Here is a 27,939-nt window from a genome sequence, read left to right on the forward strand (position 1 = left end):
TGGCATTAGGGCATCCATTGGAATCCCAAAACACCTAAAACATTAAATTCTGTTCCTAAGTTATATACCAAGAGGAAGAAGAGCACGGCTTCTTAAATATTAATGCACACTTTTTATTATATTAAAATCAGGCAATGGTCCGACAATAAAAAGGCTGCTTATGGAATACTGTTATGTTAAACTTTACTTGTAGGACGTGAAATCTTTAGAACTAAGGTTTTCCCCAGAAAAAGATTAATGAAAACATCAATTGCTTTTCAGACTTGATAGTTGCTGCTTCAAAAAGGTGGTTTTACACAAACGCTAAATTACAAAAAAAATGAACAAAAAAAAAAAACCCCTTTAGAACACAATGAATTGCTTTTATTTCGGTATGCATCCACATCTCAGCATTTAGTGGTCCTGAACAGAAAAGTGGAAAAACGCAGCCATGTGCCAGGAAGTCAAGCCCGCCAGCTTCGGGGATCTGCCGTGCACACCGAGTTCTTTCTCAGTCCCTGCTGAGGACCGTGAGAAGCAGCAGCACCAACACCAGAGTACGCACCGAATCCAAGGTTCTTTTTGTTCCAGTTGTCAGATTCCGAACTAGACCCAAATGGATTGCAAAGATGACCAAATGAGAGCCCTGTTTTAAATTTCTTCAATTTTTAAAAGCAAAAGCAATTACAGGAAAAGAAAACAATTCATTCAGAGGGATCGTGTGTGCTTACAAGTGTCTTCTGTGGCCTTTCTCCAGGCTTAATCACCAAGGACTCTGAGAGCCGGCAGGTCTGAGTAACCCTGCTAACTGTTGTTCTTTTCACCTTATCAAAACCTGAGCTAAAAAAACGCATCAGCTGATGACGACGGCAGAGGGTGGCAGGGCTGAGGACCCAATATTCATTTCCTAGGCTGGTGGAGAGTAAATGAACGTGGTTCCAAAACTAAAGGAGGGAGCTCAGAGTCCAACCTTACCTGATGGCTTCTGGCCAAAGCGAGGGAGTGTCATGGAAAGCGTGGGTGGTGATGGTGTAAAAAGGGGCTTGAGGAGGAAGGACAAAGCAGCACCCCTCGACATAAAGGTTGCGGGGAGAAGATATGGGGGAAGCCCTGAATTCCTCACCAAAGGCCAATTTCGGAGGGGAGCAGAGGGGGTTACAATCTATGCTTCGGCCAAGGGTGGTCGTAGAGATTGGGAAAAGGATGATGGCTTGGAAGGGGAGCGTCATTTAAGACTTAAAAAAAGAAACCAGGGGTACAGACAAAGCACCCCCACACACCCAGCAGTAGTCCCACAGGCTGAGACCTGAAACCTTCACATCTACTCTAGCAAGCCGCCCCGAGCTGGAGGGCTGTTGTAGGGAGGGAGGGAGGTGGGGGAGGGAAGTGGGAGAAGGCAGAGACCCCAGGCCATGTAATCAGCAGCAAGGTGATTGTGTGATGTGTCTTTTCACAGTTGAGTTAGATGTACCCCACCGGTTATGATGGGAATCAATTTAAATATACTTTCTTGATCCCAGAAGTTCAACTATGTGGACAGTGGTTACACTTGACAGGATGATTTGTTATAGCACAACTTATATATTTCAAATGGACAAAAAATTAGTATCATTTACAGTATCTTAAGATAAACTGCGTTTGAATGGGAGCTTCCTTTCCAGTACTTTGAGGTCTACAAGATGTATCTAGAAAATTTACTACTGTGGAAAATGAAGACTGCTTAAATCGAATGGGGGGAGGGGAGCCTGTGGTTTTTCTTTTTGATTAATTGCTGTAACACTGTCCTTCGGGTGGCTGAGGGAGTTTCATATTTTCTTTAGACATCATTAGGCGCCGAAGCTCTTGCAGGACAACTTTGATGCTATATGAATTCTGCCATTTTGCTAGCACTGATATGGCTCTTGGGTCCACCTATAATAAGGCAAACAAAAACAAATTACTGTCGTGCTCTCAAAGAGAAGAAAAGCTGCACACTGGAGTTAAGCGACAGTACAGACTTGAGTAAAATGCATTTTTCAAGGTGAATAGGCTGATCTCACAGTATCGGACATGCAGAATGCCTGCAGGATCCCCTCCCGCCAGTCAGTTTTCCCTTCTTTGTGGCCCAAACCCTCACTGTCTGGGAGAAGGGGATCAAGGATAAGCAAGGCTGCCTTTAGAGAAACAGCCTGACGCTAGGAGAGAATCAGCCCGACCGGCTCCGAATCAATGACCCGCTCCTGGGCCGGGTGCTATTGCTGCTCAGCCCCTGTCCTTTCTCCACTCTCTCTACCTAGGTGGTGGCTGATAAACGGCAGCAGGAAGAGCAAAGGCAGAGGACGTCAGCGCTAGTGACAAGGGCCTGCCTCAGTCAGACTGTCCCAAGTGTACGCAGCATTCCTTAAAAGAAATTCCCCAGAGCATGGGCTGAGCTCTCAGTTCCAGACTTCAGGGGGAAACTCCAATTCAACAGTAAACACTGAGCATGTAGTAATGAGGCTCATCTCTTTTCAATTTGTTCCCCAGACTTCTGAATACCTCGAAATAAAAGCCTAGCTCACATGATCTATCACATGTGACACCCTCGAACGCCTGCTGATCTCCCCTTTGAACGAGACAGCAGGCCTCAAGGGCTCAAAGCAACATGTGGAGGAAGATCCGACCAACTCTGCTTTACGCTGTAGTAGTTATGGTTGTCATTACTGCCTTCTTATGGCAAGTGAGACCCGTTTCCATTTATGGTAGTCAGAACAGTAGTAAAAATAAGTTAAAAACGCAAGGCCATCAAAGGAAAATATATTATGTACGAATAAGGCCCACGAGGTAAAAGTGTGACCCTGGGCAAGACTTTTTGCCTCTGTGTCCTCATTTCTACCTCATGAATGTACATCGTGAGAGCTAAATGAGCTCACGCCTCGGAGTGATAACCAGCAGTAAGTGCCGCATGTGTGATGGTTCAATAGAGTCGGGAAACAGGCCCCCGCTCCAAGCCTACACATGTTCATACTGCAATCTATTTTATCATCGAATAACCAAGGGACAAAGGGAATCACCCCAAAGTGCTCCCGACGTTACAGAACGGGCAACTTCTCAACCCCGAGGAACAGGCAGGGCAGATAAAGCAACTCACCATTCCATTAGAACTATTAACTCCATTCATATTAATTTTTGTTACAAATCTTACAAAGGGGTGTGCTTCTGGGTATTTAGGTCCACATTCTATTTTAAGGCTGTATATTCGGTTTTCATAAATTGTCTGGAAAAAAAGGGTACAGAGACGTCAGGCAATTACAAACAAAGAATTCAAAAAGGCAGACCTTCTCAAACCCCGTTCCCCCTGACTGCAGGACTGGTGCATCTGCTCCCATGACACGAAGTCTATCTGTTAGGTGTCAGTCAGCGAGTGGCCACTAGTCCCTACGCTAGTGCCTGTGAGTTTGGGCTCTGGGACTAAAAAGACAGAAAGTTTAGTATTGCTGAGGTTTAAAGTCAGCGTCAAGTCCAATCGGATGGCCTTGTTTTTGTGTTGATTTCCCTGCTTTGCAGATCTGTCCTATGCTCTGGAAAATCGTGTATAACAGAACGCATTCCCTATTCTGGGAAGCCACATTAAACATCTACTCATGCCAGGATCATCAGCCAGTGCATTAAATGCCACTGTGTCCAAAGAACAGAACAGGCAACTCTTTAGAGGACTAAAATTAAGCGCAATGTAGGGGTGGGCTGCAGACACGAGAGCTGCTTTCCCACTTCGTCATCGCTTTGGGGCTGTATACTGTGTAAGAGACCTCAACGGGCAGGTCCCAACCCTCCCTGCTGTCTTTATGATGACCCGAGAACCTACTGGCATTTAGTGGGTGAGGAGCGGGGCCAAGGACGCCAGGCCTGCATAAAAAATAGTCCTTCTTCAAACACCAACTGTGCCTTTGTCAGGAACACTGGAAAAGTCCAATCCCTCATGTCAATGAACTTTTCATTTAACTTCTACCCAATAAGCAGCAAAATGCGCTGCTGGTCCTTCTGCCTAGAGTGCTCTTCCCCCGCCTGCACTACCACGCAGCCTTTAAGGCCCCACTCAAAAGGCGCATAGTCAAAAACACCTCCCAGTTCAAATATCACACAGGACAGAAGGCCAATCCACAGCTTTCTGTGCTGTATGAAATTGGGCTGTTCTCACTGTGTCTGAGGAGCACACCGTGATGAGGCCTCCTTCTCAGACTGGCACCCGCGAAGGCAGGAGCCACCCTCCCGTGGATTCCATCTCAGGCACCTGTGCCCTTTCCTCAGCGGTCACTGCTCAAGTAGCCACTCCCGAGTAAACAGCGACATCTAGAGGTCTTTGGGGACAATAAATTACAGAGGATGTCATTTAAACCCTTGAAAGCATTTGTCTAAAGAGTGGCCTGTCCCTAATTAAAAAAACAAAACTGAAACGTATCCTGAGATTCAGAAGGCATTTATAATATGCCCACAGAAAACTTTCACATCCACTTAACAGACTCCAAATTATAACTAAACCAAAACTCAGCTCTGGATTCCCACCCACTCTCAAACCTGTTCCTTTCTTCTTCCCTCACAAACGGCACCACCATTTAGCAGTTAAAGCAAAAACCTAGCTGGCCGGCCGCAGTTCCCTTTTCCCTTACCCCCTACCTTCCAGTCATCAAAAAGTCTCAGCTTTTACATCCAAAACAGATGGCCACACCCATCCACTTCCCTCATCTGAATCCCCCGGGTCTGCTTTCTCCCCTGCAAACTGCTCTCCACACAGCAGCCTGATTGATGTTTTCAATCCAAAAGCGGTCCCTGCTGGCCTAACCCCTACAATGGCTTCCTAGTGACCTAGAGAAGGAAGCTCGATTTCCTGGACTGGACACTGTGCCCCCTGCCTTCCTCCCCACCTGCACTCTCTGGCCTCCTTATTACAGTTCAAACATGCCAAATTCTAGCTTGAGGCCCCTACAGCAGTTGCTCCTCTGGGTCCTGCAGCTCCTCTGCAGCTCAAATGAACTTTCCTCTCACAAGCACCCCTGACCCCCCACCTGCAGACTTGTGTCAGACCTCTCTCATCAAACAGAACGAGGAGGGCAGGGGCCTCAACAGAATCGGTACTCCAACGTTTGCTGAATGAAGGTTGCCCTTCATGCTTATATAAAATGAATACCTTGTTGCCATAAAAGAGTTTCCTCAGAGGAAAAAAAGAATCACTCACTACACATAACAAGTAGGAAGCAAACAGGGAAACCATTTCCATACAGATTTATGGAAAATATTACAAAAGGTCTCTCCTCAGCACCCAGCCGTCTCCATCAGCACCCACACACTAAGCATCGTTGACTGCATGGATCCCAAATTCATCTCTCTGGGTGAGTCCTGCATTCATGCTCAATGGTTTTCTTACATGATTCAGAGATGGAACGTCTCACATAAGTCAGCCCTTGGAGGTATGGGCTCAAAGTAATTGCCAAAATCACAAAATCTTTTAAAATATCTGATATTGTATTTTGGAGGCTCTGATGCAACCAATATATTCATCTGCTGCTATGTTTTGTGCTTTATCAGTGTTGATAAAATATCACTGATATCTATTAACAGCAGTGTCAAAATGGCTGAGAAGGTGGGCAGCTTATTAATAGGATTCTGATTATAACATAGATTAAATCTTAACATTATTCTTGACACTATGAAGTCTAATTTAAAAACATCCATACTACGACTAACTTCTTAAAAAGAAAAAAATAAATATTGAATTCTGATCACTGATGTTCAACCGGCAATTTCATTGGAACAACGGCATAAAATGCCTCAAGTGAGACCCCTGAAGGGCCATTAAAAAGCTCAAAGAGAAGACTTTTGTAGGAAACAGGGTTCTGGTTCTCTAGTTTTGTAAGTGCTCCAGGGACCTGCTAAAAAGATTTCATGGAAGAAAGGAAATGTGCCTGAAGAATTGCTAGAACATTCTGTTTCTCTAAGGAACACAGCTCTTAAGATTCATTATTTGATCACAAAACAAACACTTTCCACATTGTTGGTGTGGCTTGAGCTTTATGGGACAATTAGGCAGTGCCTATCAAAATGTGAAATAGGCATGCTCAGACCATCAGGACCGTTTCTAGGAATTTCCTACAGACTCATACTTGTGCACAAAAATGTGAAGCATTGTCTGCAACAGCAAAAATAACTGTAAACAATCTAAACGTCTACCTGCAAGAGACAGATTAAACAAATATGGCATATTCATGTAATTAGATATTTAGTAGCCTCTTCAAAGGCTAAGGCCCAGAAACACACACACAAATACACACACACAGACGGCTGAGACATAGCTGGTGGCAGAGCCAGCAAGTTGCAGAATATACAAGATAAAAAAGCAGACAGGCGCTTCCCTCCAACTCTGGGAATATTTGTGTGCACATGGGCTGTTTCTCCATTAGATGTACTACAGGCCCAGAGCCTAGAGATTACAAAATTTCCTGCACCTAATATATATATATATATGGTAACCCCAGCCTAATCATGGGGGAAAACATCAGGCAAATTCCAATAGAGAGACATTCTATAAAATACTTGACCAGTACTCCTCAAAACTGTCAAGGGCAACAAAAACAAGAAAAACCTGAAATTGTCACAGCCACAAGGAGCCCAGGATATGACGACAAAATATAATGTAGTATCTTGGGTAGGATTCTGGAACAGAAAATAGACATAAGGTAAAAACTAAGAACACCTGAATAAGTTATGGACTTTAGTTAATAATAATGTATCAATATTGGTTCATTGGTTTTTACAAATGTACTATACTAATATAAGATGTTAACAATAAGGGAAATGAAAACTTTTTATACTACTGTTGCAACTTTTCTGTAAAACTAAAAGTATTATAAATTAAATTTTATTTTTAAATGTATGAGATATGAGAAAAGGAAAAAGGCACTGGCTGTAAAAATATTCAAAAAATTTACAAAATCTAAATTAATATATAAGATGGTGACATTAGGTCAACTAGCCAACTGCTATTTAGTTCAAATCTTATGTACTTATATAAAAATTATGTTTAATGTGCAATGTGGGCACGTGCTATGTTAGAATGAAGAGTGGGCCCTCTAAAAAGTGAGACCGTGTAGAGCCTGAGAAGATCTTAATGACTCGGGATGTAGACAGGTTGGTAAATGCAGAGAAAGAGGTGTCAAAGGAGACACAGGGGCTGCTGCTCACAGCGAATCTGGGGAGAGTAGGGATATGGCATGGAGGGGAAAGTCAGGGAAAAGGACACCATACTAAGAATTTTAACAGAGAACTTAATATAGGAAATCAGTTAAATCAGTATCAATGGACTGAAAAAAAGCTCTAGAAAGGGAACCTGAGCTAAGGCAGAGGTAAGGCAGAGGTAACAACTGCAGGGAGCGGGTGGTAACCCTTAAGGCCGGGGGAACAAAGGGACTAGGCCGCAGTTTAGCAGACTTAGAGGCTCAGAGGAGAGATGTCCGGAGATGAACAAAGACCTCTGAAGGGGGGTTGCTGTGAGGCCAGAGCTGGGCATGCCCTCAAAAGTTGGAGGCTGGAACCCTTGGTTGATGCCAGAATGAGGGGCTGTTAACCGGTGGCACAGACAGATCGATAAGCAAACGGGAAGAAGCGAGTCCTTTCTCTCTGCCTTTCAGGTTCTCTCCTGTCCTGAAAGGAGGAACTTAACAGAAAACCAGCTGACAAAGGAAAAACATAGTTTGCAGAATGCCAGCCCCAGTATCCAAACCAGAGCTGAGAAAGGTGGGCTTGGAGCTTACTAACCAGCACCTACCTGCACACACCCCTCTAGACAGTTACAAGACACATTTTCCTTCGTACAGAAACTCTCCTTTACTCCACCAGTCGGGGTACCCTTTTGAGTGAGCCATAGGACCCACCTCGAGGCCACATTAATGATTCAGTTCTCTAAGTCAATCCTAGTGCCACCAGATTATTCTACAACCTAAGGACTAAAGTATCAAGTTAACCACATGATCATAAGATAAAATAAAACTAAAAAAGAGGCCCTTGTATCTTCCCATTTGCTTTGTTTCTGTCAGTGTCATCCCAGCATGAGCCCATCATTTTGGCAGCAAAAGCTGCTTCTGATCTCTAGCTTTTGGTCTCCAGAGCTGGCCCAACTAGTGCCTCCAGCCTCGCAGGGACCAGCAGCAAAGTGTACGCCCCCTCCAGGGCTAGGTTCGTTGGCCCTGGCCTCCCGCCTGTCCTCTCAGCCCCAGGGAGTTGCTACTGTTGTCTCTAGTGTTATCTTTGTGTTTCCACAGTGTACCTTTTTTGGCTTTTTCAGTCCAACTATTTGATCAACTTCCTATATTAAATGATCTCTGTTGAAATACCTACTATGGTTTCTCTTTTCCTGACTGATGCAGAGTTAAGGGGAACAAGTGAACTTCTTAGCCTACATACTCTATTGTTTGAAAATTTTTTGAGAATATATTCACACATTAGACATGTAACTTAAGAAGGTTTTTTAAAAAGAGACAGGTCAACATACACTGCTATGGAAAGATGTTCACCACCTGTTAAGTGAAAAAAAGTTGCAAAACATTATGCACAGCAAGGTCTCATTTGTATTAAAAAGGATATGTATTTATGTTTGTGTAGCCACAGGAAAAGTTGTTAGAAACACACCACACACCAACTGACCAGTTTTCATTCTATGGGGAGTATAACGAAATGAGGGAAGGATTACTTTCCTTTTACTTCATACACTCTTGTAACTATCTTTTGTTCTTAAACATGTACACAGTACTTTTAGATAAATATGTGTATAAATACACACCCAGGCTCTAACCTACACATAAAAACCTTACTTTGGAGAATCCCAGAGGCATAACTGCTTCTCAACCAGGATGACTTTCTGGAGTGATGGGAATTAGGCAACATCTGGTGACATTTACGGTTGTCACAGCTGGGGGAGGGAGGTGCTACTGGCACATAGCAAGTAGAAACCAGGATGCTGCTAACCATTTTACAGTGCACAAGACAGCTCCATCATAAGAGATGATCCAATCCAGTATGTCGGCAGTGCTGAGGCTGAGAAACCCTGCTCTATAACCTGGCTACTGTTAGCGCCTCTATGGTGAGAGTGGGAATACTCCACATGTAAAGCTGTGGACAGTCGGACGTGTGCAGGGGGTACTTCTTGCAGGGGGTACTTCTTGGATGGGAAGCTTTGCTTTTTGGCTTGAAGGACTTGTTTCCCCATCTCCTCTTTTAGAAAAGACATTAAATAGCTAAGACACATAATTAAAGTATACGCAGAGAGTACAAAAAAATCTGACAAAAAATAAGTCTCTTTTCCACTGTGGCCCCAGTCGGCCAGATCCCTTTTGAGGAAGGCAACTATTGTCACCAATTTCTTTTATGTTCTTCCAAAAGTATTCTCAGCATGCAAAAGCACAAGTAAGCATCTGAGCTCCTCCTCTCCCCCACTGCCTTCCAGCCCATGTGGCAGCATGCTCTGTGTGCTGCTTCGCACCTCACTTTTTCCACTTACGCACCATGGAGATCATTCCCTTTCAGCACACACGTCTGTCTCTTCCATTTCAACAGCTAAACGGTACATAAGATGGTTGATTGAAAGACAGCGAGGTGGTTTCCAATATTTTGCTACTATTGAAAATGCTGCATAAACTAATTTTGTACATATAGGCTTTTGGGCGACAAAGTCAAGAAAAGCTGAGTAAATTCCTAGCAGAACTGCTGGATCATACGGTATATACCTTTAAAATTATGATGGATTCTCTTTTGAAAAATTCAATAATGCAAATATAATAGGGAGATGAGTTAAGTACTCTATTTAGATGCTTTAATAATTATGTTGATATTCCAAATGCCTGGCATATATCTTGTATGCCAATCTGAAAACAGATTGGTCACAGGAAGCACCTAGAAGCAGATTTTATGACTTTGCTTTTAACCTTGGGGAGTGAGGGTAATCAAAACCACAGGGGTAAAAAGGCAAGCAATAACAAGCATTGGTGAGGGCGCAGAAAAACTGAAACCCTGATGTGTTGCTGGTGGGAATGTAAGATGGTGCAGTTACTTTGGAAAACTAATTAATGGGTAAACAAAATATTATAGTATATCCATATAATGGAATATTATTCAGTCATAAAAATTAAGTGCTATGACAAGGATGAACCATGAAAAAATTATACAAAGTAAAAGCCAGTCACAAAGGGCCACATACTGTATGGTTCCATTTACACAGAACGTCCAGAACAGACAAATTCATGGAGATTGAAAGTAAATTAGTGATTGTCGAGGGCGAGGAGTGGGCAGCAGAATGGGAGTGATTGCCAGTGGGGATGGAGTTTCTCTTTGGGGGTAATGAAAATGTTCTGATTAGTGATAGTTGCACGGTTCTGAGTGTAATAAAAACCACAGAACCATACACTTTAAAAGTGTATTCTACAGTAAGTGAATTCTATGGTATGTGAATTATATCTTAATAAAGCTGTGATTTTAAAAAAGTATGTATGGAAAGCGATAAACTGAAACTCAGGGTAATCTAAAGTGTTTTAGGAAAAGCAGAATATTTTCAACAGAACTTAGTGGTTCATTTTATTTGTTCATATGTTTGTTTATGTGTATAATTCAGTGGTATTTAGTGTATTCACAACGTTGAACACTGGCTCATTGTTAAATTTGCTAGAAACCAAAAACCAGTTTGTTCATAGATCTATTGAGTCACTTGCAGGTGCTCTGGACAGTAAGGAGGAGGGAACACTAGTTTTCATCCTCAAGAAACCTACACCATTCTTAGGAAGGGATGAAATGCAGCAAGGGAAACCATCACCACACAATGGACTTTCAGAGACAGCAAGAAAAATGATCTCCATGGAGAAACAAGCTTCCCAGATCGGGTTTTTCCCCAGTAATGAACAGATCCAGAAAATCCTGGTTTTCATAGATTTAAAAAAAAATCAAGCAATGAGTGAAAAAACAGGTTGAATAGTTTTTAAAAAACCACAAAAATTAAAACTATAGAGTCACAAAAATGACTCAAGGAGTAACATTCAATGAGAAAGCCAATCATTTACCACGAATGTTTATGACAGTCTAAGGTAACATCAGATTGTCCTAACGCTTAATAAGCATGATGCTCTTCCTGTGTCGGCTGGGGCCACATCCCACATGATTTTCTACCTCCCACAGAGCTGGTGAGAGCCTTGCATGCAGTAAAAAGAATGAATGAACACATCGTCCATAAAGCACAAGCAGACACAGGCAAGGTCCAGCTATATTCAAGCAGACTCTCCTACTGCTTGTCTGAAAAAAAGTGGCACATTATGAAAATCTAATTCTTCACTTCTATATCAAATTACTAATTGACATCCTGGACAATTGTATAATGGGAACAGGAAAGCTCAAAATATTAATGGGAGGGAGACTGCAGCACAGAGGTGAGGACCACAGGCTCTGGAGTCAGCCCTGGTTTGGGTATTATCAGCCATGACTTTGGACAAGTAATTTTACTTCTCTGAGTCTGTTTCCTCATCTGTAAAATGGAGTGCAATTACACAATGGTAGTACCTAACAACAGGTTCTTGTGAGAGTTAAATGACATTTCTGCGGGGTTTACAATGTGCCATAAAAAATGGTTAGCTGGTATTTTGAAGTCTGGGAATCCTCATGAATCATGAAGCTCTGAGAGGTCACTCTCCCCATCCCCATGGTCTTCATCTTCGTTGCAAAGGCCTCAGGGCCTAATGGTGCCTGGAACAGACCAGAGCAGACTAGGCAGGCGATGACCCTTCATTGAATAACCCAATGAATTAGGATACAGGTGCATGGCAAAACTGGAAACAACAAATAAAAACCACAACTGTGAAGGCTTTCTGAAGTTCATTTGGACACTGTCTTCAGGAACGCTGGCTGTCTCTGGAGCCTTGTTATTTGATAAGCCCAAGAGTTTGTTCCAAACTACATCTGAGGGTAAAATTACCTCAAACTTCATTGTCTACATTGTCATGTAAATTCACACGAGTCTAAACAGGTTTTTGCTTACCATTTAGAGAGATTAAACAGCATCAGAGGAGGTTCAAATATATAAACTGAAACTGGTCAAAAAAGAATAGCCACATTTCAGAAAATATACCATTGGTGAGCTTTTTCCGTGATAAGGCTAATATTTTTTAAAAGGAGGCACAGTGAATTTAAGACATTTGACATTTATAGCCGTAGCCCGACGCTTACTCTTGGAGGCCCAATTATCATCCCTGTCCATCTTGTAAGTGTCATGTCTTCGTCATCTTCTAGACCCCAGCTAACTGTGCCATCTCCTACTCCTTTCTGGCCTTCTTCGAGTTCTTCCAACAGTCGGAAATTGCGAGGGACTTTTACTCCTAAAATAAATGGAAAGAAATTCAAGATACTAGCAACTCCAGGGGTACTTGTAAGCCTATAGCTAGCTGCTCATTATCACTACCTGGAAATAAAGATGCTAGCATGCAAATAATTGCTGTAAGTTGTTGTATATCAAACTTGCTGCTTTTCAAGCTATATGTATTGACTAGCACAACCAGAAGGAAGGAGCGCATGGTTTGTAACAGGTGAAACGACAACTGAACCAGGGCTAGACGACCAAAACTAGAAAGACACCCCAATTCATCCCCATGGCTTTGACAAACTTCATAAAGGGTTTACGTGTGGAAATGCTGATTAATTTGAGTCCACTATTTGAGATGAAAACCATCAATATCAAGTGCTAACAAAAAGGCTTTAGAAGAAAAGCTATTTCTTTTGTTTGTATTATGCATTTCTGAGGCTAAGAGTGTGCTCATTGTTGGCCTGACACTCAAACTACCTTAGGAGGAAGAGTCACCCTGACCACATCAAATAACAACAATGACCTCTTGATGAGAGTCAACCGAAGGTGCCAAGGATAACATTTTCAACTATTAAACCATAGTTTCTCTCTTAACCTGTGAAAAAGCTAAAAGAGGGTGCTAGTTCTCTAATTTACTTATTTCCAAAAATACCAACACCTGACAAGTAGCTCATAGACAAGTATACGAACACATCTCACAGGTTCCAGCCATCATCCTTGAGTTCAGGCTGAGGCTTGAGCCGTTCCTGGGTGCTTTCCAGAACAGAGCCTGGGTACGAGGGCCAGACAGGGCTGAGGCTGTGGGAGGGCACAGAGCAATTCTCCTAACGTTGCTCTCCCAACCAGTCCTGCCTACCTTTCCCTCCTTCCCTGGCACTTGGACTATTTCCTCTAGATAAAGCTCAGGACCCAGGCAAGTTACAAGCTTTCTTTGCCTTGAATGCTGAGGCCCCGACTGTCCAGACACTCGGAGGCAAGTAGCTCTTCACATATGACTGTGAAGAAAGACCCACTGGAAGGACTCAAGACTGTCGAAGGTGTTCCTAGTATGTCCCAGAATTTCCCAAAGTGTGGGGCACATGCTACTATTAATTCAATTGGAATAAATATCTTACTATCTACTATACACCAGATACTTTTTTTAGGCACTGGGAAATAAGCAGTGAATAAAACAAAAATGCCTGCCCTCATGCAGCTTAATTTTAGTGGAACACATATAACAGACAAAATAAATACCGAAATTACGTAGGATGACAGATGGTGTTCTGGAGTGGGAAGTAATAGGGGGAGGAGTTAAAATTTTAAATAGGGTGATCAAGGAAAGCCTTATTGCAATCAGGTGTCATGACTAAAGGCCTGAAGATGGGGAGCATGACTCAAGGACAGCTGAGGGGGAGTCTACCAGGCAAAGGGAACAGCAAGAGCAAAAGCCCTGAAGTGGGGCCGTGCCCACAATGTCAAAGAACAGCACAGATGCCAATTTAGCTGTGGTAGGGAATCAGGACCACGATTGTTATTAAGGGACACAAAAAGCCACTGCAATTCTAAACAGAGGAGTGACAGGATCTAACTTGTTTTTAACAGGATCTCTCTGACTGCTGTGTGAAGAATACAATTTGGAGCTAGGGCAGAAATAGCTATGAGGCTATTGCAATAATCCTAGCAAAAGATAATACTGGCTTGGACCAGGGTGATGGCAGTGAGGTGGTGATAAGTAGCACAATTCTAGATATTTACAGGTCTGTGCTGATATGATTTGCTGTCAGGTTGCCTATGAAGCACAAGAGAAAGAAGAGTCAACTATGGCTCCCAGGCTTTCGGTCTGAGCAACTGGAAGGATGGGTCGTTAGTGTCACTTTAGGTGATTTTAGACGGTACATGAGTGAATACTTGATTTTACAGTCATGTATTTATTTTTAAAAATAACTTATTTAGGGCAAGTAACAGTATACTAACTTCTCATTTATAATGATGGTAAAATTTTCCTTTTAAAAGAAATGTAAGCAGGAGAGTCATTGATTGAAGAAAAATATCAAATAGCACAGCAAAAACCTGAAAGCATACTTGAATGGCTTGTTTGAGAAACACTGGTATTCTCCATCCAACTGGATTTTTCAATGATTCTGGAATAAGACTCCTTCAGCAAACACAAAAGTGAAGGATGTCTGTGGCATTATAAGCAAAAAGCCAGACAATACAACATCTTTTGTTCAGAAAGAGTTAAATCTAAATCTTTAATAATCCTAACTAATTTGGTTTAGGGAGAAAAAAAATCACTATGCGTTCCTATTGCTATTACTATTAGTTAATTTATAAACCTAATCTAATAAAAATGAATACTCAAAGAGCACAGAATCATAGTGATAGGAAGACTAGTTCATATCTGAGGTACTTGTTCACAGATGGTGTAATGGGCTGAACTGTGCCCACTCAAATTCACGTTGAAGCCCTACTCCCAGCACTTCCAAATGTGACTCTATTTGAAAATAGTGTCTTTAAAGAAGTGATTACATTAAAGTGAGGCTGTTATGCCATTATGTTAAAGACATCTTGTGATGTCTTCACAAGAAGAGAAATTTATACAGAGGCAACAGGGAATCACAGGTGCATGGAATAAAGACTAGGGAAGAAAACGGGGGAGAAGGCTACTACTGACACCACAGGCCACAAAACCAGAGGCATTTGCTTAGAGCAAATACTGTGACAGAACAGGTTACCAACCCCTTACAGGACTACGTAGGCAGGAAACAGAAGGAATGGTAAGAGGTTTGAGACAGCACATTTTAATTTACATGACTGTGGTAGTAGTTGCCATTTTCACAATGTGACATAAAAACAACTGGCCTTCACAAGGTAGACTTCAGATAAATATTTGCTGGGAAAAAAAAAAAAAAGCAGAAAGGATAAAAACGTATGCACACTGCATTTTATAAAAGATGGAGTCTTTTATACAAAGACTAAACAAAGTCAAGCCATGTTTCCTTGTATATGTAGACTCACATAAATGATTAGGTGCCTTTTTTGATCACTAATAAGATAGCTGGTCTACCAGTCCATTTTAAAAAGGCTGGTTAGAGTAATAGCTAAGTTATCTTCCACAAATAAGAACTGGAGTATAGGATGCTATAGAGAAAATTCTTTAAGCTCTCAACACAGGATTAAGAGCACAGACTTGGAATCAAGTCCCTGCCCCACAACTTTCTAGCAATCTAGCTGTGTGACTGTGCAAGTTACCTGAGCCTCGGCAAAACAGGGATCAGAAAACATGGATCCCAATGCTCCTTGCCTCTATAGGTGGCAGGAAGAATTAATGAGGTAAAATCTGTAAAGCACCTTGTGTAATACCTGGCAGACTGAATCACCTTCATCAGCACACTGTATTATCTACCATAAAAAAGAAAACAAATAACCCTCACTTGAACCCACGTTCCCTTCTAGCTACCATCTTCTCATCTCTGTTTCTTCTTAGCAAAAAACCCCAAAGGGGCTGTCTAGACTCCCTGCCTGCACTTCTTCACCTTACTTTCACCTACTCCAATCCGGCCTTTCTTGCCTATTCCATTCAACAAAACTCCTCTCAGCAGGGGGCACCAAGCAGCACTTTCTAGCCAAATCCTGGGGTCAATTATCAGCTCCCACCCCAAATTCCTGGAACTCTCAGCAGCAGCCAGTTACTCCCTCCTTTAATTCTTCCCTTAGACTTGGGTTCTCTTTCTACCTCACTGGCTACTGGGTGTCACCCTCCCTGATTTCAAAGCCTGGCTGCCAGGTTTAAGGGCACGGCCCACCGACCTCTGCTTCTCCTTGTCCACTCTACTCCCCACGGGATTCTACCCAGACCAAGGGAGCTGATGACTCTCCCATTTACATTAACTGCCTCTTAGACATCTCCAACTTAAAACACTTCCAAACAGAACTCCCTCACACTCCTCAAAAAACAAAAACTACCCATTCTTCAGTCTTAGTATATGGCACATTTACCAGATCGCTCTGGCCAAAAATCTTGGGGAGTCATAAGGAGAAATCTTTCCCTTATATCCAATATCCAACCCATTTCCAAATATATCCCGAATATGATAATTTTCACCATCCTCACTGTGATCACTGTAGTCCATGCCACCAGTTTCCTACCTGGTTTCTTAGTTTACCTGGTCTCTACTTACAGTCAATTCTCTACAGTGAGCCTGTTAAAGGTAAGTTAGATCCACCTCTCCCCCACTCAAAGCTCTCCCCGTTGGCCTCCCCTTGCACCTTGCATATATCCAAACTTTTTACCTCACCTACAGAGACACGCCTGCTTCTCCAACACCATTTCTTGCTATCCTTTCTCCTGCTCTTCAGCCTCCAACAGCCATCATCCTGAATAGGTAACCTGACTTTTTTTTTTGCTTTTGCACTTGCTGTTCACTCACCCTAGAATTCTCTGTCCTACAGCTGTAAATAACTGGCTGGCTCCCCTAATCCTCGTCTAAGGTCTAACTTCTCACTCCTTTATCTTGCTTTATTTTTCTTCACAGTACTCATTACCACTTGACATTTTAAATATACTCATTTTCACTTCACTAGTTTTTTATTGTCTGTCTCTCTCATTTGAACATAAACTCCATGAGGGTAAAATTTCATCTGTTTTGTTCACTGCTGAATGTCCAACCTCTCAAAGAGTGCTTTGTCAGAGTACACACTCAAATCCTTGCTGAACGAATGAATAGGTGGCTGGGTGTTACCTAAGAATATTATTTCAGAATGAGTGATGCTCAATGTAACAAAATTCTAAACTCTGGTTTATTTCTGAAAATACAGCAGGGAAACATTCATAGCACTATGAAAGGGAAGTCTAATATTATAAAGATCACCAAAGGGGCTTAGTGTGGATTTTAAATAGCCCAAGAAAAGTTATACATTAAAATTTGAATATAATGATCTTAAGAAACACAAATCTTAAATCAGAAGTGAGGCAGTCTGCAGAAGCCCTTTCAGAGCCCTCCCTCCCCCATCTAACCTTTACTCTTACACAATATCTCTGCTTTATTATTTTTTTTTTTTAAATTTTCTTTTCTTTCTCTCTTATTGTCTGACTCACCCTCTGAGCTTCTTGAGTTAGAGCTGTGACTCATTCGGTCCTGCCTCCTAGAATCTGGTATGCTGCCTGGCATATAATGGTACTCAATAACTGTTTCCTGATTAAATAGTATCTCTTCCATTCCTACTGAAAACTCTAATGTGGCCTATTGTGGCCCAAATGTTGGACACTGATACCACATAATTGAGATACCTAAGGTTTTCTATTTTGAGATAACTGAAATTTGATAACGAGTTTTATTTATTTATTTAGTCTTACTTTTAATGAAGTACAGTCAAGACTTTTAGGGAAACTTTTTTTTTAAATGAGGGAAAAATTATTTTTCACCCAAAACATACAAGTCAAAGGATCCTTTACTACAAAATGAACTGTTTCATAAAATATGAAAGCATGTTACTGATATTCCAAACTATGCAGAAACTGCATACAAAGTTAATACGTCAATATTTTTTAATGGCCTGACCACATCCTAGTTCTAGAACTTTAGGGGTACTCCAAGGGACATAAATCCAAATATTGGTGGAGTTCAGAGATCCTGTAGACCTTGTGAGTGTATCAGTCACAACTGAGGACTCCATCTCATCCCAAATGGAGAGTATAAGCTCAAAATTATGATATATTAATTTTAACAGAAGCTTTCAGTGAATATATTAAAAAATTAAATCCATATATGCCCAAAATACAGAAACAGGGGAGATCAAAAAAGCTCAAGAATACTCTAAAATATTTTTTCTTCCTATGGCACTTTAATCCACAGAGTCAACTTAAATTTTAAGATTCCTAATATTCCTGTGTGAATATGACTCCTAAAAGGCAGGTGGAAAAACAGCTTCAAGTGACAATACAGAGGATGTAAAAGGGGACTCTTATTAATTGTAATAGACTATAACTATAACTATTAAAAAGTTAACTGAAAATGTTAAGATAACTTCACCAAGGTCAGTATGAAAAATCAGTTATTCTCTTGGCTAAATATAAACTTAAAAGTCAGCAGCCGCAGGATATTACAAAGAATATATGTCAACTAGGTTGAAAAAGCTCGAATATCTGATACGGTTTTATATCATGTCATAGTAAAATATTTAATGCAGTCATTTGAAACACAGCAACATATTAAAATATTTGTGGTACAAAAAGGATTCGGAAGCCCTTTAAACCATCTTTTGGGAAAATCATGACCACAAAGCAGCAACTATTACAGTATGCCAATCTTTGGAAAACCCTGGCGTGGCCTGGGTCTTGATTGAAAATGGCAGAGCCTTACAGGTGTCTCCTGAAAAGAAAACTGCTAGTTAAAACTGGCTGCCTATTCAGGGAAGACAGTGAATTGAGTGAGGTGTCTGGTTGGAAAGTAAGGAGGCCTGGAAGGTAATGTACCTGAATTTAATGTTCCTGAAAAGTGGATATAAAGTCAGGGGAAGATAACTTTTACTTCTGAGCAACTGGCAAGTGTAGTCTGGCTGCCTAGTTTGTGCAAGCCCAGGAGCATATTTTTTCTTTCCTTCTCTATGTATGGTTCCCAGACCTGCGGCCTACACATCCATCCCCTGGGAACTTGCGAGAAATGCAAATTCTCAGGTAACACACTAGAACACTACACTACACCACAGAACTATTGACTCTGAAGCTCTGAGGGTGGGGCCCAGCAATCCGACAAACTCTCCAGGTGATTCTGACGCACACTAGTTTGGGAACCACTGATCTAGGGGAAGAAACAGCGGCAATCTATCATTCTTTATCGTCTAGACAATGTGACAATAGCTGGTGACAAAATGCAAGACTGTGTTTCTCTGCTGCCAGGGAGACCAAGGCCAAAGATCAGATTTTCTCTGACAGGGATGGAGACAAAGGATAAGATGTGGGAAGTGTGGCAGGACAGTTAGGGAAGGAGAGCCCAGAGGTGATGCTATGCTAAAGTCCCTTTATAAATACCAGCTAATCAGGACAAGAACTTTCCTTTTTGAAAGGCTAAACATCCACTTTTGTTTCTCTAAATATGTCAAATTTATATATTTGGCTACATCAAGGTGAAACCTGGATTAATTCACTGCAACTTCAATATTTATTGAGCACCTACTACATGTCAGGGATTATGCTGGGTGCCAGGGACATAGCAGAGAACAAGGCAGATCCTGCCCTAGTGGAAAGGCACAGAAAATATGCAAGAAAATAAACAAAACTTCAGATAAGGTTAAGCACTTTGGAAGAAAACAGAACGTGGATGTGATAATGACTGAGAAGACCACTGAATGGGGTGGTCAGGGACGGCCTTTCTGGAGAGCTAGACCTGAAGAACAAGAAGCAGTCATGTGAAGATATGGGGGCAGAGCATTACTCCCAAAAGGGGAAGAGCAAGAGCAGAGATGTGTGTGGTATCACGTGAGGTCAGGGGACAGGCAAGGCCAAGACTACGGAAGGCCTTATGGGCCGTGGAAAAGAGAATGATTTTATTTAAGGGCAACGGGAAGCGCTTTCTGCAGGTGAGTGGCAGTTTCTGTTTTATGTCTGTAAAAGATCATTCTGCCTCCTCTACAGAGAACAGATTGAAAAAGGGCAAGACTGGAAGCAGGAGGCTTTTTGTAGTTTTTTAAGCGAGAGAAAGATGGTTCTAGTTGGACAAGAATGACAACGATGGAGACGGAGAAGGGGAGCATCTGGCATCTATTTTGAGGTTACACCTATGGACTGACGATGGGGTACATGTGAGGAAGAGGAGAGAATCCTACTTGACAGTCATTAGTATTTACCCATGACAGAACTAATCAGCCAAGGCAGAAATGTCAACAGACTTGCTGATGGCTGAAGGAACTTGAGACGTCTAGCTGAAGAAGAGGCAATGGGGGCAAGAAGAATGATAATACGGCCAAGAGCATGTGTCCTGGAGCAGAACTGTCTCGGTTCTGTACCCTAGCTCTGCAAGCAACTGGCTCTGAGCCTCAGGCAAGTCATTTCTTCTCTTTGAGCCTGTTTCCTTACTTTCATAGTAGATACCAGCTTCAAAGGGTTGCTCTGAGAAATTAGATAATGTATTTACTACAGTGTCTATCACATAGTAAACCTTAGAGTGCAGCTTGCTGTGTACTTCCCTTGGGCCTTTCAGAATTAAACAGAGGACTCCTGACTTTACATTTTGTGTTCTGCTTTCATCGAATTACTGTAGAGCTACATTTCAGGTGAAAGAGACAGGGAGGGAGAGAATGTGGTAGGGGGCAGAGGGTGGTTTTAAAGTTATTGTGAAGGGGAAAATCATGATCATCAAATTAACCTTGGCAATCCCTAAAGAGAGCAATAGGTTGTACTGACCCAGCAAAGCATCTCCTCCTCCAGCACTGAGCAGAGTGCTGTTTCTTCAGCTGAGCACTAGATGAAGCAGTTCTCTTGAATGCAAGGCTCATGCTGTACAAAAGGCACTTAGCTACAACCGGCACAACAAGATGCTCACACAGTGAGAAACTCAGGGAATGAGAACAACTAAGAGTTTACGAGTTCTCATCTCCCACCTCCACGTCTCTGGGGAACACCCTGGAATGGAATGGAAGATGACTTAATCTCCACTACCCATATGGTTAAATTTTCATAAGCCGAGTGTATGAGGCCACTCCAATGTATGCAAATTTAAAATTATGCCCAATCTTTTGGCAATTGGTTTCTGGTTATCCGTCAGGGAAGCCTGTGGGATGCTGGGTGAGAAGAAGGATCTGACAGCCAAGAGCCACTGTATGAGGTCCTGTAATCCTGGACAAGGCAGGAGAAAGTCACCTGTCACAGCACGGGCATCTGGAGGGCTTCTAGTGGGCTTTTAACAGTTGCACCCTCTAGGATCTATGCAGAAATCATACCTTGCAGAACCAAGGGAGGCGGGAAGGTGTTGTAGCTGGGTGTGAAAGCAGTGACCATAAAAAACTAAGTTCAGCCCTTACAGGAACTCAAAGACTTCACCCTGTTTCCTGGCAACCAGGGGCTGATTAGTCAAGAGGCTTGCTCTAAACTTGACTAAGGAAGGCCTCAGGGCCCCTGACTACATCTCAGACTCCTCAGGGTTAGAAAGCAGAGGCCTATACACTCATTTCAGTTTAACCCAATAAAGATCTTGCTGCTTCCACTCTTAGCACTCCATACCCCTTTCACTGCCTGGGGCACATGTCAGATCTTGTCATTCCCTCTTTTTGAGACTCTCATTCATTCATTCACTTGCTCTTTCAACAAATATGTACTGAATGGCTGCTTCATAGCAGGGACTTGTTCAATGGCTTCCCTTTACACTGAATAAAATCCAAAGCCATCTCTCTCCAACTCATCATCCTTAACAAGCCTCCCTTGCACACTTAGGCCTTTATTTTGTTCATTCAACATGCCAAGCTCGGTCTTGCCACAGTGCTTTTGCACACACTGTCTCCCGTCTCCTGCCTGTGACACACGCTGTGGGGTTGGCTCCTTCCATCATTTGTCTCAGTTCAAATGTCCCATCTCAGAGAAGCCTTCCCTGACCACCCCTCTAGACATGCTTTATCACATTATGCAATTTCCTTCATAGCATTTACTGCTATCTGAAATTGTCTTCATTATTTACTCCTTTAGTGGCCTTCTCCCTGACTAGAATAGAAACTCCTCAAGGACAGGGGCCATGTCTATCTTGTTCAATGTTCACAAGTGGACACAGCAGGCCCTCAGTAAATATCTGTCGAATAAACAAAGGAGTTTTGGGAATCTCATTTTAGGGCACCTCAAAGCCTATTCCACGTTATCTAAACCAAGCCAAGTGCTCCTGTATTCCATAAGACAGGAGCTGACATTGCTTTGTGTGACCACCACTGCATTTATGAAGCACTCTTCAATCGGCAGGTCAGGAAGTTGGAATTAAGTAGCTGTTAAACCGGATGGATCGTAGGTAACCAATCTCAACTGACTGACAATAGGGCTGAGTTAGAATACCACGACGCTGGCTGCCATGGGCACACTGTACCCCTCCAGTTCATAGCAGTTTGGCTTGACTCACCTCTCTCTTCTGAGAGTGTCTGAGGCAGTTATCTTGGTAAATGAATTGACTCAGCATTGTTCCAACAGAAACCAAAATCTAGGAAAAGAATGTATGGTCTCCCCTACCCTCCAGGAAGACCCCGCTGCTTTGAGGGTAAAAGGCAGCTTATGGTAGGTCACTTCAGCCAGAATCCCCTACATCCATTTGCTTCCATTCCCACCACACAATCAGATAAGAATGGCGCCTTGCAGTACCAGAGGAGCAGCATTCTCAAAGGATAGATTCCCCTGTTCACTGTAGGTCACCAACTCCTCTAACAGTGCTGCTGCTCTGGCTTTAAATAGCCGGAGGATTTCAGTACCCAGGCTAGTGGCCCTGTTTACTTCCTCTATCAGAACTCACCCATTATCACCTCATCTGGGAGGACTTTCTTGGCCAACTTCACTGCCTCAGGGTCCAGCCTCCACACCAGAAGGGGGACACTGTTACCCCCACATTCTACGCTTCCAGAATCTGACTCTCTTGTCTCATAAGCCCCTCTGGAGGACCTTCCTGAGCTAATCCTCACTTTGCCTCCTCAAGAAAGCCATCTGAGTCCATCCCCTGAAGTTCAATTGCAGGATGTTAAGTCTGAAATACACTCTTCAGGATTTTATCCTCAGGCCCATCTTAAGAGTGTAGAGCAAAGAATCCAGTCTTAAAATAAGTGCTTCTTCCCATAACAGCCCTGGAAGAACCCCTCTCCCCCAAAGTGTAGCTCCCTCATTCCTTGTTCCCCATCCTGGAGAAGTAGGGGTTTACTCAGCCTTCCTACCCCAAGCAGTCACCCAAGAATTCCCATTTCATTTGTTCCTCTCCCTGTACCTATCCAGCCAATGGGGAACTTCTGAGCCGAACCCACATAACTATTACCAATATCCAAAGGAGTGGAGGAAATGGCCAATCTCCATAAAAGACACTCTTAGGGTATGCTTCCCTCACCCAATAAAGGAGGAAATTTTTCTTCTCTAAAAGTAACATCTCTGACAGCTGACCTTTCCCCATTTCCCCCCACCCAGCAAGGGGCTTCCCATTGACACCCCCTTCACCCCCCCCCCCACCTCACCAATCAGACATCTCCAGGGCTCCCAATTCACCTGTTCTTCATTGAATATCGCAAGTTCCCACCAACTGCCCCATGAGAGCTTGCCTCCTAAAACCTAACATCAGTGTCCTCAAAAAAGGGTCTGGTAACGATGAGGTCATTTTACTATCCGCCGCCCCAACCAGCACCCTGGGGAATCTGCGATCCTTTTCCCCTTCTCGCTAACCGTGTGTAGATGTCCTTCATCCCTCCCAAAGCGGCCACCCCAAGCCTCTCCTTTCCTAATCAACTGAGATTTCCTCAACTAACCTTATTCCCAAAACTAACGCTGGAGCCATCCCCTTAGCCAATGAGGGAGCCTCTCAGTCATCCCTGTGGATCCCGTTTCCTCCTTCCATCCATCCTGACTGGCTTCTCTGAAGTCGCTGCCAAACGGCCATCCCAAGGCTCACCCCTCACCCAGACCCACGGCACCCAGAAAAAGCCTTCCATCCACTTTGGGGGGACTCCTCCTTCTCTAGGGGACCCCTCGATCTCCACCAAAGAGCTGCCAGCCCTGATCTCCTCAGGAGTGCCTACGGACTCGCCCCTCGCCCGCTCCCGCCGCTCAGCAGCGCCGCGGGGCTCGGCCCTTCCTCTCAGCGGGGCCCTCCCGCCACCCAGGGGAGCCTCTGGGCCTCGCCGCGCCGCCCACAGGCCCCTCAGGCCCCCGCCCGTGCTTCCGGCCGCCGCCTGCTCCTCCTCCCAACTCAGGCCCGCCGGGTCGCCGTCGCGGAGCCCAGCGGACAGAGGCAGCGCAGAGGCCCTGGTCCCGCTGCAAAGGCCTTTGCGGGTCCCCGATCCCCAGGCTGAGCCCGCGCTCCCTCGGCCAGCCGGGCCCAGCACCCCCGCTCACCCGAGCCCGTGGTGGCTGCCATCTTGCGTCGCTGTCGCTCGAAGGCCGGCCCCTTCTTCACCCCCCACCCGTTTCCCCGGGCCCTTCTGCGCAGGCGTGCGCGCACGCGCAGTCGCCGCCGCTGACGCCCGCTCCGCGGACCACGCGATCTGATGCGGGGTTTTTTTCTGCCTTTACTGTCTGAGGATGTGTTTGCTTGCGCGAGGGCCCAGCTACGTGCAGGTACCTCCCAGCTTCGGTGCGAAGGAGGTATAGAGATGCTTGGTGGGAAGGGCAGGGGTGATCAAACTTGGGAGGGCGAAATTGAGAGAGAAAAAGAAAACAAAGCTGTAAAAATGGGCCTATTTCGCTTCGGGCATTTTGCTGTCTACTTGGATCCTAGCCACATCCCTACCAGGTCGAGATTAATGTGAAAAACGAAGCTGAGCCGGTTTAAGCGATTTATCCAAACTCAGCTGTTAAGTGGCTGAGTCAGAATTTGAACCCAGGCCATATTGTCTTGCTTTCGGGGTTGATGTTCCCGGGCCAGAGGAGGCTTGTAGCCGGGCAGCTAAATGATTTGGGGGCATTAACGTGGCAGGGAAAGCATTCATTTATCAATCCATTTGTTCATCTAAATATTTAACTAAGCAGCTACTATGTGCCAGGCCCTGTGCTAAGTGCTAGGGATGGATATACATCCCTGAAGAAGCAAGTCCCTGCTCTTAACGCTTACATTCTAGTCGGAGACAGAGAGCAAGTACATAAATAGGAAAAAACATAATTACCGTAGGATAAAGAGTAAACCAGGGAAGGGGCAGCAGGGGGTGGTTAGGAAGGGACTCCTAAGGTATCACTTTTAAGTAGAGACCTGAATGATGTGAAGGAGGTAGAGGATACTTTACAGGCCCTGGGGACATGTATTTGCAAATAAACAACTGCATGAAGCAGCTCCTCCTTTTACCATAAATGGTCTGAGAAGCCCTTATTTGGATGTGGAAACAGGCTGTGAGAAGTGAAGGGACTGCTTCAAGGTCACACAGCTAAACACTGTCAGAGGAAGGACCAGAACTTTCGGTACAGAAACAAGAAAGCGGAAAGCTCTTACCCAGCACATCCACTGTTCTGACATCAGTACTTCCTGAGCTTTTCTCAACTCCATCCACCTTTCCTACTTAGAGTAGGCTGCCCTTGTCTCCCACTCCGATGGCCCCAGCAGCCTTCATTCTTGCCCCCATGGTCCATCATCCACATGGCAGCCAGAGTCTGCTCAAAAACCCTTCAGCTAAAACTTTCAGTGGCTCGCCACTCCCTTGGGATAAGAATACAGACTTAACAAATTGACCATAGATTGAAAGGGGGCCTTAGTGTAATCTTGTCAGGGCAACAAGAAACCAAGACTCCAGAGCAAACCAGCATGGATGACCACTCTACCCACAAGGCCCTGCACCTAGGGCCAGGACTAGGATGGGGCCAACGAGGTGTCTAAGGCGCCATATTTAAGGAGGCTTTCACTCTGAGGTCCCAGCTCTGCATTTGCATGACCCTGTGAGTGCCTTCCTAAAATTTGCAACTTCACTTCCCCTCTATATGGCACAGCCTGCACCTCAGACTTGCTGTACCTCTCCAGCTATACTGGCCCTTTCAAGGCGTCAGGAACGTGTCCTCGCTCTCCTCAGGACCTTTGTGCTGTTCTCACTCTTCTGTTTTCACGTTCAGCATCATCCTCTCAGGGAAGCTTTTCCTGATTTCTCCATCTGGGTCAAATTCAGCCATACTTGATTCTCAAAGTGCCATGTGTGTCTCCTTCCCAGCACTGACCACTCGCAATCATCTTGACATTGTTCTAGGTATCACGTGATTCAAGTTTATCTTGAAAAGAACAATATATTTGTCCTGGCCTCAGGTAGCAAGTGGGAAGCATTTGGGCTCCTAAAGTGGACTCACCTTTGGAGTGAAATTTTCTGGGTTCAAGTCCTTCACTCACTTTCCTGTGTGACTTCAGGCAAGAAACTCGAACCTGGCATTAGTTTCCCCTTCGGAAAAGATGGATGGTAGTATCGACCTCATGGGGTTGCTACGAAAATAAAATGCTTTGATAAAACCCTTTGGCACAGAGGGAGGAGGGGACACTAGAAGAACTGACATTTACCAAGACATCATAGCCAGCTTTTAATTCTCAGAATTTGATGCGGCAGCTCCTAGGAATATCCCCATCTTAGAGATGAGAAACTGAGTCTTCAAAGTAACAGTGGGGATTAAAACACAAGCCTCTTATCCACAATGCTCATAAATGTTTACTTGCATAGATTCCTTGATACTCTTAGGGAATTTCTGGCAAGCCAAAATCCACATTAAAGCAAATTTCTATGCAAAGTGCCTCTCAGGAGGAACAGGTTAAGCAGGACTGCCCGCGGCATACTAGTTATTATAGTCCAGGGATGTCGCAGAGCCTGCTGGGAGTTGTAGTCCTCCCCTGGCTCTTGCTCTCTCTGAGAAGCTTCTCCCCCTCTTTGGAGGTCACAGCTAGTCAGTACCCCAGTGCGAGATTCCTCTGGCATGCCTGAGCACAGTCCCTGCTGGAGCAGGTAGCTTCAAGTGATGTGGATAAGAGAGCCCTGGTTGACGGACTGTTAGGAAGATTAAAATGGTTAATAGAACTAAATTTAGAAAAAGGTTTGGCACAGAATGAGTGCTATATAAGTATTAGCTGCTATTAGTATTTAATCCTGAAAGACCCTTGCAAAGTAGCTATTATCTCCATTTGTCAGATGAAGAAACTTGAGGCTTAGAAGATTTATTTGGTTTTCCCAGGGTCACACAACAAGGAAGAGTAGAATCGGGTCTGGAATCCAGTTCTCTTTAACTCTGGAGCACCCGTTGTTTCCTCTGTGATGGGGCATATGCAGCACAGGAGGTTTTAAGCAAGACACGAGTGGGTTTGCATTTTTACAGATGGAGCCTGGCTGCCTGGAGGAGATTGAAATTGGGTGGCAGTAAGACTGGAGATGAGGAGTCCAAAGGGGAGGTGTGTTGGACATTATTGGCTCTCAGTCCAGTCGCCATGTCCTTCTGTGCTCACAGAAGCCTGGTTTTGTTTAGGAGGCTAGAAGATCCAGTATCTAGGTGTGAATCCAAGCCCATCACGCTCGCTGCCATTTCCCTTTGCTGGTCCAGTGGCGTGCCTGTGACCTACTTCTTTCTGGCTAATGAGTTGTAGAGGGGGCATGTTTGGAAAGTTTTCTTCCCTTGATAATAGATGAAGAGAAAGCCTTTTTTTTTTTGTCCCCCTTTCTCCTTTCTGTAATATGAGGTTGTGATGGTTGGAGCTGTGGTGATCATAATGAACCATGAGGCACAAACCTGAGGCCAAAAAGCCAACACATCAAAGAAGCCCACATGGAAAGATGGCAAGAGCTAGAACCTAGATGATGTAGTTGAGCTGCTGAACGAATCCTGGGGCTGCCTACCTACAGGCTTCTTAAGACGAGATAATAAGTGTCTTTATTACTTAAGCTGCTCCTAAAGGTAAGTTTATGTTGTTTACAGCCAAAAGTATATCTAAGAGATACAGGAAGCTGGCACAGTGCTCCAGTCAAGA

At 43.8% G+C, this 27,939-nt stretch overlaps 1 protein-coding gene and 1 long non-coding RNA gene across 5 annotated transcripts; one reads left to right on the top strand and one right to left on the bottom strand.

Moving 5' to 3' along the window:
* Positions 1-92: 92 nt before the first annotated feature.
* Positions 93-24,466, bottom strand: UBE2V1 (ubiquitin conjugating enzyme E2 V1). 4 transcript variants are annotated; one of them, XM_039864587.1, is made up of 5 exons: positions 24,360-24,398; positions 12,190-12,338; positions 12,002-12,053; positions 3,089-3,214; positions 93-1,890 (listed from the first exon to the last, which is right to left on the bottom strand). In XM_039864587.1, the coding sequence occupies exons 3-5, from the start codon at positions 12,002-12,004 to the stop codon at positions 1,744-1,746; spliced, it is 276 nt and encodes a 91-aa protein (XP_039720521.1). In that variant the 5' UTR covers positions 12,005-12,053; positions 12,190-12,338; positions 24,360-24,398; the 3' UTR covers positions 93-1,743. The 4 variants fall into 4 exon arrangements, with proteins under 4 accessions (XP_039720521.1, XP_039720518.1, XP_039720522.1 ...); XM_039864584.1 differs by lacking the exon at positions 12,002-12,053 and having other exon boundaries at positions 24,360-24,466; XM_039864588.1 differs by having other exon boundaries at positions 12,002-12,338.
* Positions 24,452-27,804, top strand: LOC120603806 (uncharacterized). The gene is made up of 2 exons (XR_005653151.1): positions 24,452-24,581; positions 27,652-27,804. It is a non-coding gene; the product is annotated as an uncharacterized LOC120603806 (long non-coding RNA).
* The last annotated feature ends 135 nt before the right edge of the window (positions 27,805-27,939 follow it).

Source organism: Pteropus medius, unplaced genomic scaffold, assembly GCF_902729225.1.
Source record: "Pteropus medius unplaced genomic scaffold, Ma_sr-lr_union100, whole genome shotgun sequence".
NCBI lineage: Eukaryota > Metazoa > Chordata > Mammalia > Chiroptera > Pteropodidae > Pteropus > Pteropus medius.